This window comes from Hetaerina americana, unplaced genomic scaffold, assembly GCF_022747635.1.
Source record: "Hetaerina americana unplaced genomic scaffold, ioHetAmer1.1.p SCAF_6, whole genome shotgun sequence".
In the NCBI taxonomy this organism is placed as follows: domain Eukaryota; kingdom Metazoa; phylum Arthropoda; class Insecta; order Odonata; family Calopterygidae; genus Hetaerina; species Hetaerina americana.
Genome location: NW_027287205.1, coordinates 13,277,335 through 13,296,348, shown reverse-complemented (window position 1 = coordinate 13,296,348; position 19,014 = coordinate 13,277,335). Strand labels below are relative to the sequence as shown.

Below are 19,014 nucleotides of genomic sequence, written 5' to 3'. Positions count from 1 at the left end.
TCTATACATCGCGCCTGACCTACTCCTTTTTCTTCTATTTTTCAAACTCTCCCATTTCAGTATATCTAACATTTCTGTGACACTATCTGTTCTTTTATACCTTCCGAGTACATATCTTGCTGCCTTTCTTTGAACTTTTTCTATCTTTTTAATATGCCCCACCTCATATGGATCCCATACTATGGAGGAGTATTCTAGGATAGGGATAACCAGTTCCTTATATGCTTTTTCTTTTGTGGCTATGCTACTTCCTTTTAAATTTCTCATCACCCAATGCAATACTTTAAATGCCTTCCGTGTCAAATTGTCTACTTGGACTCCCCACCCAAGATCCCTAGTTAAATAAATGCCTAAATATATGCATTGACTAGTACCTGGGATTCTTTCTCCAAAGAGGGTGTAAATTTCCTTTTCTGCATTCTTTTTATTTGAAAATTTTATATGCTTACTTTTACTTATATTAATGCCCATATTATTATTTGTAACCCAGTCACCGAGGCGATCGATGTCATTTTGTAATATTACGTGGTCATTTACATGTTCTATCCATCTGTATATAATGCAGTCATCAGCAAAGAGTCTTATTTGGGAATGTAAATTGTTTGGTAGATCGTTTACGTAAATTAGGAAGAGTAATGGCCCTAGAACACTGCCTTGTGAAACTCCTGCTAATACTCTCGCCTCATTTGAAAATGTATCCCCTAATTTTACTTTTTGAGTTCTGCCTCTGAGAAAATTTTTTATCCATTGTTTTACCCTCAAGTCCAATGGTAACGAATCCAACTTTAACAATAATTTATCGTGAGGCACTCGGTCATAAGCTGCCGAAAAATCAACAATTACTGCATCCACTTCCTTTCCTTCATCTTTTGCGTCGCCGATGTATTGACTTAATCCCAAAAGCTGCGTTTCACACGAGTATCCCGTTCTAAACCCATGTTGGTGTTTGAATAGCCATCTATCTCTTGCCCACCATTCCCGAATGTAGTCAGCGATTCTTTTTTCCATTATTTTGCAAACAACTGAGGTTATGCTTACCGGTCTATAATTGTTGGCTATTGTTTTATCCCCTTTCTTGAAAATTGGTGTAATATTTGCTTTTTTCCAATCATTGGGCAAGGCATCATTATTTAAAGTTACTTTAAATAGATGACTCAGGTACATAGCTATTGCGGTATCACCCAGTTTTAGAATGTCAATTGAGATATTATCCGGTCCCACTGACTTATTTTTCATCATCCTCCTTATTTTTTTCACAAAATATGAGTCCTCCAAGATAATACCGTTTGTCGAGGGCAGTAAGCTATTTGGTGCTGTTATGCTGATGAAGTTCTCTGTCGTTTCTGAGAAATTTAGGCAAGCCTTATTTTCCTTTTGGTTTTCTATTCCCCGAAAAGCATCCGTAAAGCAGGAGTTGAACATATTTGCTATTTCTACAGTGTCTGTTACAATACCATTTTCCTTGGTTTTTAATATAGTCACGCGTTCCCTGTTATCTTTCCTTGTTCTCATGTATCTATAAAATTTCGTTGCGTTGTCTTTCGAAATTGCATTGATAAGAAATTTTTCCTTTGCCTCCTTCTTTTCCCTATTTAGGTTCCGGACCAAGGTCCTGTAATGGTGTAACATTTCTGTACTTTCATTCTTTAATCTGTGTGCCTTTCTTACCGCTATCTTTAGTTTTTTTATGGTTTTGTTGTAGTACTCCGGATCTGTGTTCTGTTTCAAATTTTTTATGGGAACATACTTCATTTGCCCTTCAAGAATTATTTCTTTGAATGTTTCCCATATTTTCTCCACGGTCACTCCACTAGCTGCCCATTCAGGAAACTTGCCCCTTAAAAATTCCTGGAACCCTTCCCTATCTGCCCGGGTATATTGCCAAATTTTCTTTTCATCCCCCATACCTGTTGTTGATCTATACCAGTCCATTTTAACACACACTGCTGCGTGATCACTTATTCCCGGAAAGACATCTACACTAATGATAGGGTTTGGAGGTCTAAGTAGAAGAACGTCGAGGGTATTTTCTTCCCTAGTGGGCTTATTTACTACCTGGGTAAACCCTTCTTCGTTAATGAGGCAATTTACCAGATCTTGTGCCTGCCCGCCACCCGCTGCTTTGCCCCCCCACCCTATTTCTGGAAGGTTTAAATCCCCTGCTATGATGATGTTATCTTGGGGGTTTTAAGGACAATAGTCAGCAAGGATCTCCAACGAGTGCATACCTTCGCTTGGACTTCTATACAGAGCAATTATTTTTAACCATTTGCTACTTTCTGCTTCTCGTATCCTTACACACATCATCTCACAGTTACTTTGTTGCCAACCTAAAAAGCTTATTATGTTGCTACAAACACAAATGAATACTCCTCCGCCCCTCCCACCTCGATCCCTTCGATAGGCATTGTAATTTGACGGAAAAATTTCGGCCGATGTAATGCTATCGTGAAGCCAAGATTCTGTGCCAATTATGATGTTGGGATTACAAGCATCTATTACAGTCTCAAATTCCCTAGATTTGTTGAGGATACTTCTACAGTTTACCTGGAGGATATTTAAGCCCTTACCTTCAATTTTACCGTTTATACCGTGCACAATCTCGGGTCTGCTTGTAGAGCCACTGGGCAACACTCTGCTCGCCACACATCCCGTCGTTATATACTTGGTCAATTTGTAAGCCAAATACACAGTGCATTGTGATTATTGTATGTCAACATCCATGTAAAGAAATCATGAAATTCTTCTATGCCCAAAAATAATCTAGATATATGACTGTCACAACTTCAGCATAATAGCCTATTAAGGGGATGTTGAATGAAAAACAAGGAGCATGAATATTGGCTTCATTCTCTTTTATCATTAGCTTAATTAAATAGGAATTGAATCATGATGACCTTACATGAATTTGGAATATTAACGCTGAAAATATAAGGTTTAAATGATTTTTGTTTGTGTGATTATTTGTTGAAATAGTTTGTCAAATGACTCCTAGAGCTATGCTGGTGGGAGTAATGATATTTGCTCCTGGTAGGGTCACCCATGCCAGATAGATCGAAGGGTAGGACCGAGATGAAAGTTAGTCCCTGCAGCATCTGTTCCTCAATGTGGCAACTTCAAAGGCAGACCTAATCCCCATAGGGGGCAGTATTGAGTGATGCTGTCAGGTTAAAAACACTACTGAGAAAGGTGACAGGAAACCACCTAAGTTATTCATCCGAAAATTTTTATGGTGGACACCAAAATGAAAATGGGTCCTGGTGTTATAAGAGCAGCATTTTGAGTTGTTTTCAAGCTGTTGAAGATTTTTACTCACACAACTGATAGCAATGCGCACACGTATGTATTCACCAAATGTTGTTGAAAAGGGTTGCTTTAAAAAAAGTTATTTCATTTATTCTGGTAATTGTAATTCTTGCATACCTATTTTTATATATTCCCTTGCTAGAGTAATAAATAATGAATGCAGTCTTTGACCTCTTCAAACTAATCATTCCAGCATTACTTTAGGAGTGTTGAAATGATAGAATAGAGAGATTGGGTTAAGTTCAAAATCTGTCTCGGCTGAGTGATTTTTGAACTTAATTCTCTCATTAATTTTGCTAATTTTAGTGAAATGTCTATATGCTAATTGAGTGACTGTTTGAAATCCTTTTACCTAGTAAGGTAACAACAAGACAGTCATTGTAGTGCATGAAACCTTGAAAATTCATTATAAAAAATATTTCTTTAAATAAACTTTGATTATCATCACTCAAAATCATTATTGTACTTGAGTGCTGTTGCTATTTAAAGCTCCACGTTGACCTTCTTTCTCTTTTAATTGTAGACAAAAAAAGTAAATTAGAAAGGTAATTAATGGGTAGGCCTCCCTAGCAGGGTTTTTAATATTATATTCCTACTCTCCCTTCAAAGAATGATATAAATATGCATGCTATCATGGGCAAAATGGTTATAAATTGAAATTGTATTTTCACCGAAAGAGTTTTCATCCTTTCACTTTTGTCGCTATGAATGTTGAATCACTTAATTCCACAAATTAGTGAAATGTGAATATTCTTTGTGTGTGTCTCACTCGATTTGTCCATTTCTCAGAGCCACAAGTGAATACACAAGTCCTCATGTGTAAATCACAGAAAACCTTCTAGTGGAAATATATGTATAAATTCTAAAAAGTATTACTGTTATTGTTCTTGCTAAATGTGTTTCACTTCTTTCCATTATATACAAGGTTTATTTTAAGTAAGTACTGTTTTGAAATTTGGGCATTATAGTGCTGCAGACTGTATTTGGCACATGGGTGTTGTGTCCTTACATCTGATAGGAATCTACAGATGATATTACAAAAACATTTGACCGTGTTTATGTTTGCTTGTGAGCATTAAAATGCCTCAGCCAATTGTGAATCTCACGGACTGTGAAATAGGTGATGTTTTTCATTTTCTTAGTGCTAAGGGCATGAAAGAAGCTGAAATTCAGTGTCATATCAGTGCAGTTTATGGAGAAAACATTATGAGTGATGGAATGGTACAGAAATGGGTCAGAGCTTTTAGAGATGGTCACAAATGTTCATGATGAGGAACGAAGTGGGCCATCTTCAATCATTACTGAAGATTTGGTGCAGAAAGGTGATGGAAAAGGGAGAGAGACCTGACGCTCAACGAGTTCATTGTTATCTGATGAGTCTCCTCAAGTGTCAAAAACTGTTCTCTATGGAATTGTGATCAAAAGTTTAAATTATTGAAAGTTGTGCTCAAGCTGGGTAGTGAAAATGTTCATTGAGGTGCACAAAAGCATACAGTCAGTGCATTGAGTTTTCTTGAGCGGTGTAATAGGAAAGGTTAGCCCCAATTTAGTGCCCAGTGACTACCTCCTATTTTTATATTTGAAGGTGCATGTGGTTTGTCAGCGCCATAATGATGGTGTTGTCAAAACAACCATGTTGCAGTGGTTGTCAAATCAGGTGTCAGACTTCCATGATGGGATTCAAAGGCTGGTTCTACGATGTGATAAATGCCTTAGCATTAATGGAAATCATGTAGAAAAGTAGATTAAGATACAGGCTTTCATGTACAAACAAAATTGTTCATAAAAGTATACTTATTTTTTTGTTTCAAAACAGTACTTACTTAAAAACACATCTTGAGTGATTACAAACGACTGGAGAAGTTTTTTAAATTTACATTTAGTTGCAAGGGAAGGGCCCTTAGTAGATAGAATGAAGAATTTGGCTAAGGTAGGAGTGGGATTGGGGTTTTTTGGCAATAATTTATGGATATTACTCTCTGCTCCTCATAGTTGCTGATTTATTTATTTTATTTTGTAAAGATATCTAATCAATTGTTTCATTTCCATTTATCCTAATGGAATGGACCATTTCATTTTCTTCATTCACTTCATTTCTGCAGCTGTACCCTTGCCAACTTTAATAGTTGATACTATTTTCTGACACATGATGAATTACAATTATATTTCAGGAAATGCAAAAATAAAAAATCAACATTAAGTGCTCACCATTTTATGTGGTTTCATGTCATAATTGAGCATCTACAGCCTATCTTAGAATAATTTCCATTTCTCCGAAACGTAGTATGAGTGCATTTTAGCAAACAATTGTACAAGAGGGTAAGTGTTATTTCATATGATTTAGACTTTGTGTTAAATATGCCATGAGCATTTTGTATTCAATGAGATAGATTTGATTTCGGACCTAAAATATAATGGGAAGTAATCTGATTCATTTAAAATGTTATGAATTAAAAGAGTCTAATACAATTACTACCAAAACTAATAGGTGGGAACTCTTGGGGTCATGAAGGTTGCCTCTATGACAACGTAAGCCTAGGAGGTGAATTCAAAGTGAATGACTTTAATGTAGACACACGGGTAGTATGTAGCTCTAATTCCACCTTCTATTTGTAGTTGAAACAACAATGAGAGAAGCTCAGAAAAACTGCCTGCTAAATTAATGTTTTGTAAGAAACCCTTTTTCCCATGCAAAAGTCATAATCAGAGTGTCATTAAACATTTGCCAAAATGAAAAATTAACCATTATCCAATTTGCATGATCTGATCATTAATCTCCTGCTAAGGGCATGAGACATGCATTTTTGGTGAGTGCCCTACAAGGAGAGAGAGAGAGGGACACACATAGGGAACTAAGTATCCTTTTTGGGGTGCAAAATTGGTGATACTGCCCCCTCCAAAAATGTTACTGTTTTCTACGATGTAGCACACATTTTAATTACTCATGCCACCCCTTTTATAAATACTGAAATTATCCAAGATTTACATGAATAATTTGACATTTACATCTTGAATTATTCATTTGCCCTATGCCCCTGCCCCATTTCCATAGTCCTCGTTTTTGGTAAAATTTTTGAAGCTATAATGAAAGATCAAATATGTGATTTTTTGAGTCAAATAATCAAATCAAAATTTGGCTTTCGATCTGGGAAATATAAATTTTTGGCTGTAGAGTCCATAGTCAATTATGTCATTAATGCATTTGAAGAGAAGGAATCAGTCTGTGACATTTTGTGATCTTAGTAAGGCTTTCAACTGTATTAATCATTCAATATTACTGACAAAGCTAGAATATTATGGTATTAAGGGAATTGCACTGAAACTAATGAAGTTATAGTATGATGATCACCACCAATTGGTTGCGCTTGATGGCTGTCGATCTTCAGCTCTTAAAGTAAAATGTGGTGTGCCACAGAGCTCTGTGCTTGGCCCAGTACTTTTCATCATCATGATTAATGATTTGCCCTGTAATATGAAACCTACATCTGTTTTATATGCTGATGGCATTACTTTTGTGCAAAAATGTCAACATCTAGAAGGTGCAAAGGTACGATCTAGTGCTACCCAAAGACAGGCTAAGGAATGGTTAGGTTTTAATCATTTACATTTAAATACTAGCAAAATTCAACATATTGTATGCATTCTTAAATAAAAATAACTGATATTGAAACTGCTAAAATACAAGGAATATTTATTGATACAAAACTTAACTAGGAGACCCATACCAGTCAGATCTGTGATAAACTGAGTGAAGCTGTTTATATGTTAAGAAAGCTCAACTTTCTCTTTTCAAATGAGTATCGTTTAACACTTTACCATGCCTTCTTTCAATGTCATTTGAATTATGGTGTTGAGTTATGAGGTCATTCCCCACATGTTAAATAAATTTTTCCACTGTAAAAGGGAGCTATTCACTCTCTGGCTAATATACCACCACATGATTCCAGCAAACCTTTTTTAATTAGGTATGGAATCATGACTGTATTGAGTTTATATATCTTTATATATCTTTTCTAATTCATGTGAAAGTTGATCTAGAAACTTACCGATTTTAGATCTAACATCCGTAACTACTGCACAATAGGTAAGTCGAATCTAAATACTACTTATTGTAGATTGTCATCAACTTACGACTAATTTCATAATGTGATCATACAACTGTATAACTGTGTATCCCCCTACTCAATTGAAATTGGACTGTATCCAGAGTTTCAAGAAAAGGGTACATACCTGGTTACTTGCTCACCCTCTGTACTCATTGGATGAATTCTTTTCTGACAATCTTCATCACATTTAAGAACTTATGTTTATATATTAAGTAATATTTATATTGTCGACATTTAATATGTTTGTACCATTTTTCAAAATGAATGAAGTATTATCATTAATATGCATCTATAATATATCAGTATTAAATCCATACTCTTTGAATTCACGCAATAGGTTTAAGTTTTCTTAGAGGAAATCTCAATGACTCCTAGGGTTTTGGTTTTTGATACAGTATTTACAATTTCCTTTGTAAATATAAATTTGGGTTTTTAATACAATTATTACAAAAACCGATTGGTTTTTTTAATAATTGTATTAGACTTCCCTTTAATTTGTAACAATTTTAAATGAAGCAGATTACTTCCCATTATATTTTAGGTCAGAAATCAAATCTATCTCTCTGAATACAAATTGCTCATCACATATTAAGCACAAGGTCTAAAGCATGTGGAATAGCACCTACCCTCAACTCTTTCATTTTAGTATTTCCCCAAATTATGCTCGATAAACCAAAGGTTCTTTAATGCGCCTTGGCCAATCAAGAATATATATCATGAAGATATGATTCTTTAATGGAATTCCTCAACCAATTTTTGTAATTGGATTTTCCTCATTTTAGGTGTGGCACCCAAGTATTTCTCTCAGTTAGAATTCTGCATATGTCAAGTCTTAGAAAAATTTTTCACTAATTCTGACTCAAATCGCTTCCCCAGTTATCAGCCATGCAGGGGCATGATTTGTCCCCTGAACCACTCATCGAGACCCACCCTGACAGTGTGACTGCTGGATTGCAGCAGAACTATGAGCCCCTGTGTTGGTTTCTTGACACCTCGGTGAACATTGATGCTGTGAGGGTGGATGCGAGCTCGTACCAGAAGAAGAGGAAGGGTCAGCAGGTGGCCTCTGGGGCAGCAGTAGTCAAGAGCCCCCCGAGGATGGCGGGGGAGGGTCCAATGGTCCCCCCTCCTTGGCTCAAGGAGGCCCCCGAAAGAAGTGGGGAGGAGGAGGGAGGTGATGCCCAAGACCAGGCAAGGAGTACAGCTGACAAAGATTCAGATAGTGATTGGGAGGTAATTGAGGTTCCCTGATGGAGCCACGAAGGGACTGTTCTTGTGTTATTCTCATGGCCTTGTTGGGGGCATGTTAGTTATGTCTGGCTGTGAAGAATCCGAAATTTCTGCCTGATCTCTAGATGAAATTATTTCCATTCCAAAACTTAACGAGGGAGAGTGTTTGAGAGTGGTTCAATTTTTGGTTTAGATCTATTGTGTATCACCTCTGCTTCCAAAACTTGGAAATTGTTTAGAGTTTTTGTGATGTTATCCCTGTCCCTTCTCAGATTAAAGTTTTCATCATCCTTGGAGGTTAAGAGACCTCCTGAGTTGTTATTTTGGATTATGTCATCCTCTTGTTCATATCAGTGGCAAGCACTGTCCCTACATTGTTCATACCCTGAAACAGAAACTGGCTCAATCCTCAAATGTTTCAGTTTTGACTTGTTTTCATTCTCAAATGTTAGTGTTTTCTAATAGATTTCCTCACTCTGAATACCATATATTGTCTAAAATTTGATCATTTCAAATGATACATTCCTGCTGGGATAATTGTGCTATTTATAGTTGTCAAAGGAACTTTCAGTCAAATACTGAATCAGCGTAAGGACTGGACTGTCTTAGTTCAAGGGACATGCCCTTGGCATCACATCACTTTACCTCAGCTGTATAAGGGCTGATAGGAAATTATAATGACTGCTCAAAGCTGAAATGATTTTGTGCTTGTATTTAAAATACACATTTGTGATAATGCCCTCTCGAGTGATGGTCCCATGTTACCCCAAGTGTATATTGAATATGGAATCTTCATTAACACTACATATCCAGGAGTCAGAAAAAAAACACTGCTTCCCTCATCTTGTCATACTTGAATAATTATTTTTTTAGTAGGTAGGCCAGCGTGAATAATTTTGGTGTGGAAACTGATTGTTATCTGTGATTTTTTTTACTTTTTCGGTGAATATATAAAAATTAGCTTCTGGTATCATATGCGCACTGGGCAAACTTTTAGTTCTGAATCACTTGAGGAATGGTATCATTGCTCCCAAAGAATCAGGACCAGAAAAGAAAAGTAATTGCAAATAGCTGCTCAGTGTGCATGCAGAAAACATCAGCTTTGCCTTCTAAAAGGTCATAATGACTGCCTTAAATAATATTTTCCAAAAAAAATGCATTTCATAGTGTAGTGGAACAAAATGTTGGAGAATGAAATTCATTCTCTAAAGAAACTGTTATTGATGGGCTGCCGTTTAATTCAGAGCCATTCCATGTATGTAAAATGGTGCTGGTGGTGTGGTACATATAAATGTGTGGCCTATTTTTAAAGGTGCAGTTAGTCGGTGTGCAGATGTATACATGTATTCAGCTTCCTAAGAATATAAAAACTCATGTGATTTCAGTTTTCATAAAATTAAAAATACATTCCAGTGTTCAAATTGTTGGCCAAGAAAGTAGTATAAAAGATTCTCCCCATCTTAATGGGTCTTTGGTCTTATGGAAAGGATCTTTCTTGTTGTATTTACCATTGATTGTTTATGAAGACATCACATTCATTTGTTATTCAGTTCTATAAATTATTGCATGATGGACAATGTGAGATTGTAGCTTTAGTGAATGATTGGCAGAAACTTAAATACTTACTCAAGCTATTTTTGTAAATTGCTATGTTGCACCAAAGTTTTAACCATTATTATTGGTTAAATATTAGAATATCCCTTCATAATTTGCATTGGGTTTTGCAAAGGTATATTTCTGTTTAAAATTGACTGAAAACTTCCAAAAAATGCAATTGATTAATTGGGAATAAAAGCCTGTCGTAAGCAGCCTTATGTGAAAGTGATTTTGACTCAAAGTATTTCCATTAACACTTTTGATTGGCTTTTTCTATCTATTTGCCCACATTTGTACTCATAAGTGAATAACAGCTTAACCATTGAAGCATTTTATTGTGATGTAAGGATATTATGAGGCTATTTTGCATTTTCATTATTTTATAAGAATATTTCTACAGATTTTGGTGTTTATAATCAATATATTATCCATCAAATTTATTTATATTTGTCTCTTCATCAGAGTTATTATCATGTTTCTAATCTTGTTGTATACATACCCTTATTTATGAATAATATTTATAAATAGATATCCATGGTAATCTTTGTATCCTTATTTGAACTGTTAATTCCTCTCAATATCGTATGACCTAATCAGTAATTCTTGAAACAAATGAGGGGATCAAGATGGTGCAGTGGCTATCGTACTGGCTTCCCACCCAGAGGGCCTGGGTTCAAATCCTGGCAGTGTTGAATATTTTTCAGTGGTATCTCGATCCCTATTTGAGGTGCTTTTTGGAGGGCACTTTGAGTGAGTCTGTCCGATGGGACGTTAAGTTGTGGACCCCTTGGTGCCTTTCGTAAAGAGTAGGCTAATGCCGACACTGGGTTTCTCTCCACCCTTCATCCTTTCCTGTTCATCCCCTATGGCGCCAAATACCTCAGCTGTCAGTCGCCTCCCCAAAGTACTCCTACTACTTGAAACAAATGGCCAAAAATACTGCAGGCATAAATTAAATGAATAACACCCTGAGAATATCAGTAACTAAAAAATTATAATTCTCCGTGATTACAGTTTTGGAACAAAACTGATCCCCTAAGGTTTCACCTGGTGAACTTTTGCATCACTTATGTTTTTAAAAATAGCATGCATTATAATGTGTTTGATCTTGTTGAATATTATGTGCCACTGATTCACAATCATTTTTTGAGGACACAATCATTTTTTTAGTTATTTCAATATTAACCTATTTGCCTATGCATTACAAGTATGTACCACTTGTTCATGCCAGGTTATTCATATGTTAACACTGTATAAAATTTGTGCGCACAATCATGAGTTTTACTAAAAAGTGATGCAAAGCCATCAAATTTGAGTGGTCAGTTTGCACCCAGTTATCAACAAACCTTTCACACCAATTCTTATGTAATTTTTATGATATATTGAACTTTATTGGTTTCAAGGAGTCTTATTTAAAAAATGAACAACCACTGATGTTCCTACAACTATTTGACCCACTATGAAAAAATTGTTTACAATATTATCTGTATAAAAATTTGGCTTTATATGAGGTGTGTTCAAAAGTAAGGTGACTTTATATTTTAATGAAAAAATATTTATTTATTCTTCAATATATATGTTGTCCCCTTCTAAGTAATCCCCTCCCAGATAAAATACACTTGTGACAATGCTTTTTCCGATACTCGAAGCAATTCTGATGAGGACTTAATGATACAGCAGTGAGCTCTTCCAGCAATGCAGTCTTAATCTCCTTAGTTGTGCAAATATCCGTCCTCTTCAGTTTTAGGAACAGAAAGAAGTGGCCGGGGGTAAATCCGGTGAATATGGTGGCTGAGGTATGGATTTGGTGTCATTTTTGACCAAAATATCTCTCACAAGCAACAATGAGTGAGTAGGTGCATTATCGTGATGCAAAAGCTATGAATTGTTTTTCCACAATTCCGGACGTTTTTTTTTGTATTGGTTTTCGCAAACGGTCCAAAACTTCAAGGCAATACTCCTTATAGACCATACAACCTTATGGTTAGAACTCCTGATGCACTATGCTCCGGTAATGGAAGAAAACAGTGAGCAAAACCTTGACATTTGATCGAACTTGGTGTGCTTTTTCCGGTCTTCATTCTCCTGTGTTTTTCCATTTGGACGATTGGGCTTTGGTTTCCACATCGTAGCCATGTACCCACTATTCGTCACCAGTTATGATCATTTTAAGCCAATCAGTATCATGATTGGCATCATTCGACTGCTCCTGAGCGATGCTGACGCAACGGTTCTTCTGGTCAAAATTAAGCAGTTTCGGAACGAACTTCACTGATACACATCTCATGCCCTAAACATCCGAAAACATTGCATGGCATGAGTTGACCGATATGCCAACATCCTCAGCAACCTCTCTAATTGTGATTCCATGATTTTTCAAAAGAATTTTCTTCACTGCTTCAAAGTTTTGATATGTTGTTGATGTACTGGGGCATCCAGAGCGAGGCTTGTCATTGGCATCTTCTCAGCCATCTTGGAAGAGCTTGTACCACCTATAAACATAATTTTAATCATGGGCAGACTCACCGTATGCCACTATAAACATTTCAAGTGTTTTGGAGTAATTAATTTCATTTTTTTACTCAAAATTCGATGCAATTTCTATGGTCCATTTTTTAATAGCAGAAAATTGCCGAGCACACCAAACATTTGTATCTTTCAATAACAAACTAACCATGCTACATAGTATGAAACTGTACACAAATATTTTGGACATGTGTACCAACACAACAAAACAAAAAATCTAATATTGAATGTATAACTTTGTACAATGTTGAACTTTGTAACCGTGAAAAATTAGACTGCCATTAGCTATTCATCTTTAGCTAATAAATATAACAAATAATACATATCAGCTCCTTGCCCAACTATTTCTCCAGCCAATGTGCTTTTTGCAAATGCACCATCGTCAATGTTTGCCAAGCCCTGTTCTGAAACCATTCTAAAAACTATTGTCTCCTCACTCAGAAGCAAATCCAGTGCTGTCCCACATGAAATTCCTTGTAAAGTTGTTCATCATTGTTTTGAAGTCATAAAAGCACCCCTTTTATTTTCCATTAATGAATCATTGATACAAGGGATTTTCCCTTCCCAATTAAAAGAATCAAAAGTAGTGCCTATTTATAGAAACCATGGCTGTGTCAATGACTTGAACAACTACAGACCAATAGCTGTCCAAAATACATTTTCTAAAATATTCAATAAAGCCATGTATAACCAAATAGCATCTTATCTCGAAAAAACTTCTGACTTTCAAATTCTCAGCATGGATTTGGATCTGAAAGGTCTACCACAACTGCCATATGTCAGGCAATCAACAGAATACTTAATTAATTAAATGCTAAACGCAAAAGTCTTGGAATGTTTTTGACTTGTCAAAGGCTTTTAATAATGTAAACTAAAATAGACTACTAATTAAACTCAATAGAATAGGAATTAGAGGAATTCTTCTAAACTGGATGAAGTTCTATATTCATTATCGCACTTAGAAAGTAGTGTATTCAGTCGATGGGTCAAAATATTCATCTGAAGCATACCAAGTTCACAAAGGTGTTTGACAAGGCTCAACCCTTGGGCCACTCTTCTTTGTGATATACATCAATGACCCACCTTACTGCTTACCAATTAACGACAGAATAATTCCATTATTGTATGCTGACGACACTAATGTAATAATATCAACACAAACATATCCCAGCCTTGTGGAAAAATCTAAGTCTGTCACACTTGCAATATACAAGAGGTGTACAGACAACCTTCTAGCCTTATATGTATATAAAAGTAAAATAGTATACTTTACACGCAATAAGAACATGTTAGATGATCTGCTGGTAAAATGCAATGACTAATCATTTGAGCATGTGACAGAATGCAAATTTCTAGGTATTTCTTTATGTGCAAATATTTCTTGGGATACTCATGTAAAAGCCCTTCAACACAAGCTCAGTTCAACTTGCTACTTAATAAGACACCTGTATGAAACTACAAGTAAAACTGTACTACTCAATTTATACTATGGGGAAATTTATTCAAATATAACCTACAGTATAATATTTTGGGGATCAGCTGCTATTTCTCAAACCATCTTTAAAATGCAAAAGAAAGCTATTAGAATTTACAATGCTCCATCAAGGCCTATTTTCTATGAATTAAATTTGCTACCACTCCCGTGCATCTACATTATTTTTAATTCTATATATAAGAAATAACATTGGCAACTATTCTCTTAACTCTGCCTATCATCATCATTGCACCAGAGGAAGGAATGTCATCCATTATGGGAATATAAGAACTAAAGCAATGAAATTAGGACCCAATGAGATGGGCATCAGATTATATAACAAACTACCAAAAGTATCAAGGATACAAAGGGAACTGCTGCATTCAAGCACAAATTGAAAAGATATCTACGGTGCAATATGTTCTACTTGGTTGACAATTATCTCAACAATATTCCCGACCGGTAAGTTCTACTTTTAGTTTCTAGCAATGGTCATGGTGTGATTCATGTTGGTGATTAATGGTTTTTCTGAATTTGATATTGCATGGGCATGTAACAGCCGATGTTCATGGGTTTGTGTCAAATTATGTAACTATAAGCATTATTTCTTTTATGTATCTTAATTGAGCCTGTGTCTTTGCTCCTTTTTGACGTGTCTTATATCATACACCTTCCACCTGGTATTTTTGTATTGTGATCTCTCGGGAAATATACAACAGTAACAATAATAACAATACATTTCCAGCAAAATTTGCAAATTCAGCTTACTTTTTGAACACTCTTCTTATAGTTGCATACAATGCATAAAACAGTACACATTGAGTATAGTATTTAATGTTGTATAGAAATTCCATTGCTCTAGGAAAAATCTGCTTCTGAACAAAAGAAATTCAGTAATAACTCTTAAAAAATATTCATATGTTTCATTATTATGGAATTAATAGACTAGTCTTTAGATATAGATATTCATAAAGCCATTATAGATAAGTCATAGAGATAGAAGGGATAGGTCTGTGATCAATTAAATGAGGATTCAAAGCAATATAATGCAGTAAATAGGTTTTAATATGTCCAAGTACAAGTTGCAGCACAACAACAAAGAACAAGTTACAGCACAAAGTTCATAAAGGGTTTGTATACAAAGTGTTGGAAAAATAGATTTATTTTGGACAAAGCTACAATGCCTCAAAATTCTTCCGAGTACATCCATTAAGCATCGACACACTTCTGCCAGTGCTTTTTCATGACTTGAAGGCTCCCTGGTAAGTGGTTCAGGTAGATCTGTAAGGGTATGCGTGCAAGCTTCTTTTATGGTCCTTAGGGTACCAGGATAGTGTCCTTTGATGGAGTATTTCAAATTTGGGAATTGGAAATAGTCTGCTAGTGCCAATTTGGGACCATAAGGGGGTTGGGGAATTATCCTGGTGCTGTTGCAGAAGGTCTTTGTAAGCAGACACTTGACCCTGCTTTTGATTGTCCGTCAAGACCTTTTAGTGCAGATCTTTCACGTAGTAAAACTTTTCAGTGATAATGGTGTGCACTGTCATCTTATCAATGCCAATACAATCTGCTATCACATGCACACTGGATCAACAGTCTAAGTTCAGCACTTCGTGCACAAGTTATATGCTGCAGTTGGTTCTTCATGTCAAGGGCTATCAGGGTTCATCCTTCACACTCTCTTAAATACTGCAGTTTATGACATGCTTTCATCCTTGAACCCTTGGTGAATAATGCCCAAGGTTTCCTTACCCAATTTCCCAAGTCCAACACAAAATTTCATGGCGTACCGCTGTTTAATCGTTCACTGCATTTTGCGTTTGCACCAAGTCATTTGACAGGGGTCCACTAAAAATATGATCTAACCTATAGGAATGTTTGCAGCCACTTAGTGCATGGCAAAGGTCAAATCCCCACCAGAGAACCTGCGTGCTGCAACATACAGTCACATCAAGAGAAGTTGTACTCAATACTTTTTATCCATACCAATTATATTAGCATCCATTACTAAAAAAGAAAGAAAGACTCATACTTTTCCACAGATTTTATTATACAGTACAACGCGTTTCACCGACTTGCGGCATCATGAGGTACCTGATGATGTCGCAAGTAGGTGAAACGCGTTGTACCGTATAATAAAATCTGTGGAAAAGTACGAGTCTTTCTTTCTTTTTTAGTAATGGATATTAATTACTTCCACGAAGTGAAGCCTGAAACAATAGAATATAAAATTATATTAGCATTCCAATGTATAAGATTGAAAAATTGATGGAGAAAATTAAATAATGCAGGGCATAGTAGGTTTTATCACAAAGTGAACCTGAGTTAATAAATATTAAATAAAAGTAAGTAAACACTAAATACTGTGATCATGCCATATCATTTGATTTATTTAATGTTTAATCATCTGCAGATAAGTTGTCCACAAAATCTAAAACAAACATTCAAAGAACTTCCATTAGTGTCAAGGAATGATTGATAGTTGGTTGATTGCACTAAATTGTACAAAGTTGTTATATTAATCCTGCTTTTCATGCCACCAAATGTTAATCATTTCAATATGCTTGCCCCACAATAACTCACTCCGAGTAAGGCACTATCAAATTGAATTAGAGAAACACAAACTCCAACTAAAGATACCCTTTCAGTTTGAAGCAATATACAGTCCAAGCTTGATGTAATGAGAGCTCAGTCCCTACAAAATCTCTTGCTCCACCACTTTGTTATTAGGCACCAATGGTGATTAAAAACCACTTTGCTAATTCCTATGAATTTTCAGGATATTGCAACCAATGAGGGCATTTTATGTCATAGGTTTAAGGATATTGGCTGGGAAACTATCCATAATAATTATTACAGGAATCCAATATTTTGTGGAATTTGTGTTATCATGACTTCATTAATGGATGTAAAGGAGTGGGCTGTTTCGGAAAAGGCAATAGATTTTTAGACAAAATGTATGCTGCCACATTAGATTACAGTGGAGAGAAGTCCACCCATATTTCTAAAATTACTTTATTGTAAGATTATATTTGATTAAGAACACATCAAAATTTTCGAATGAGTTGCCTGAAATGAAGTTTATGGCTGAGAAAATGCTGGAGAGGCTTCAAAAGAGATTTAATGATGTGGAGATTTATTCCATAAGGAGAGAGGCTGTTTACTAGATCCAAGATTTAAAAGATAATCTTTCTCCCTAGATACGAATTTTAAGTCAGCTTACCATGCCTTATGCAATAAAGCCAAGCAAGTTCCCATTACTGAACAACCAGAAACTGAAGAACAGAGGCCCCCACAAACTTGTGCAATGTGGGGGGAATTTTATTCCACCATTTGCCAGCCAAAAGAAGGGGCATCCAACATCTGCAGCAATAGTTGAAGTGAACAAATATCTCCAAGAGTACTTGGAGAGGATCTTATTTGGGAAGGTCTTGGGAGACAAACTTATTTGGTGGAAGAGCAGGAAACTGGTCTACGCTAGGCTTCTTAGGTTAATGAAGGCTCCTTTTTAGGTGTGATGGCCACCTCAGTGCCTCGTGTGTTTTTTCAAAGGAAGGCCAGTTTCACAGCAAGGGAAGTCGATTGGATCTTAATCAACTGTCAACGATGATTTTTTAAAATCATACCTGGAATAATTAAAATGTTTATTTTTTCATTGTACATTACTGAATAGTTTAAAGTAAATTTCAAAATACTTCCAATCTTTGTCTGCGTATAATCATTGTTGCTATATTGACTAAATCATGAGGTATTAAATGCAAATGAATACTCTGTAAAGCTTTAATCTTCAAATATATCCTCAGAAAGCGTTTTTTTCTTCTGATACGGCATTGCTGGAGAACAATTGGTCACATTGTCTCTCCCACCTGTTCATTTTCATATTTTTTCAATACGTGGACTGTATTATTCTATCTGCATGTATTTTTCTAGGTGAGTGGACAAGGAAAAATTATTGTTGTATGGTATAGAAATCTACTAATTATCATGGGAATTTCTGTTTCCAACGTCTAATTTCAAGTTCTTGTAAATCGTTCAATGATGTATCGCGTAGAAAACAATTAACCAAATTATATAACTATAATATTGTATTATATTTAAGTTATGCAATCCGCATTGACTATAATGTTGACCGTACATCAGTATTTTGTTGATTTGTCAAAAACCCTGTCACTACCGCGTACTTTTGTTCGTGCTAATCCAGTGACTTATTGGCTATTCCAGTAATAATCAAGGCTTTTATCAATTGAACCCACAAAGTAAGAAGAAAATCATATCATGAATTTATGACAGTATTCAAGAAATAACGTACGAATTACTCTTAACTAAATCTATTTACAAACACCACAATAGTAACGTAACTGACTCTCTCGGAACGAGTGACCTAGCATATTACCGAGATTCATAGGACATTGAAAGATTCGTTTATTTTCATCCATCGCCGCATTCAGTTAATCACATTTCTTTCACTCACTTGCTAAATCGGCGAGTCGCCTCTGTGTCAGGCGAAGGCTCCTCTACTGAGTAAACAATTCAGTCAGCTGTCCTCGCATTTTCAACCGCCGAATGTTAATTAGACTCGTTGATCTCATTCCTAAAGACTCGAGTCACACACTTATTGAGTGACTCGTTCAATTGAATGATTCCTTACTGATCGTCCCAACTCTTGAGTTGTGAAAACATAGGGGGCGGAAATAAGATTGGGATGAATGGATTTGGGTGACTAAAGTCAATTTTCGTCCGGCCTGATGTCCGAACTGCTTGGCAGTGACGCACTAT

At 35.8% G+C, this 19,014-nt stretch overlaps 1 protein-coding gene and 1 long non-coding RNA gene across 2 annotated transcripts in view; one reads left to right on the top strand and one right to left on the bottom strand.

The window, feature by feature from the left end:
- The window catches only part of LOC139695248 (WD repeat-containing protein CG11141), a 40,749-nt gene extending 29,980 nt beyond the window's left edge, over nt 1-10,769 (top strand). The window contains exon 11 of the mRNA XM_071593935.1: nt 8,289-10,769. Within this exon, the coding sequence (XP_071450036.1) occupies nt 8,289-8,663 (375 nt within the window). The 3' untranslated portion in view covers nt 8,664-10,769. The remainder of the gene's footprint in view (nt 1-8,288) is intronic.
- A 5,614-nt stretch (nt 10,770-16,383) lies between these two features.
- On the bottom strand, nt 16,384-18,787 carry LOC139695354 (uncharacterized). Its single transcript, XR_011702304.1, has 3 exons — nt 18,710-18,787; nt 17,462-17,864; nt 16,384-16,448 (listed from the first exon to the last, which is right to left on the bottom strand). It is a non-coding gene; the product is annotated as an uncharacterized lncRNA (long non-coding RNA).
- Between the last annotated feature and the right edge of the window lie 227 nt (nt 18,788-19,014).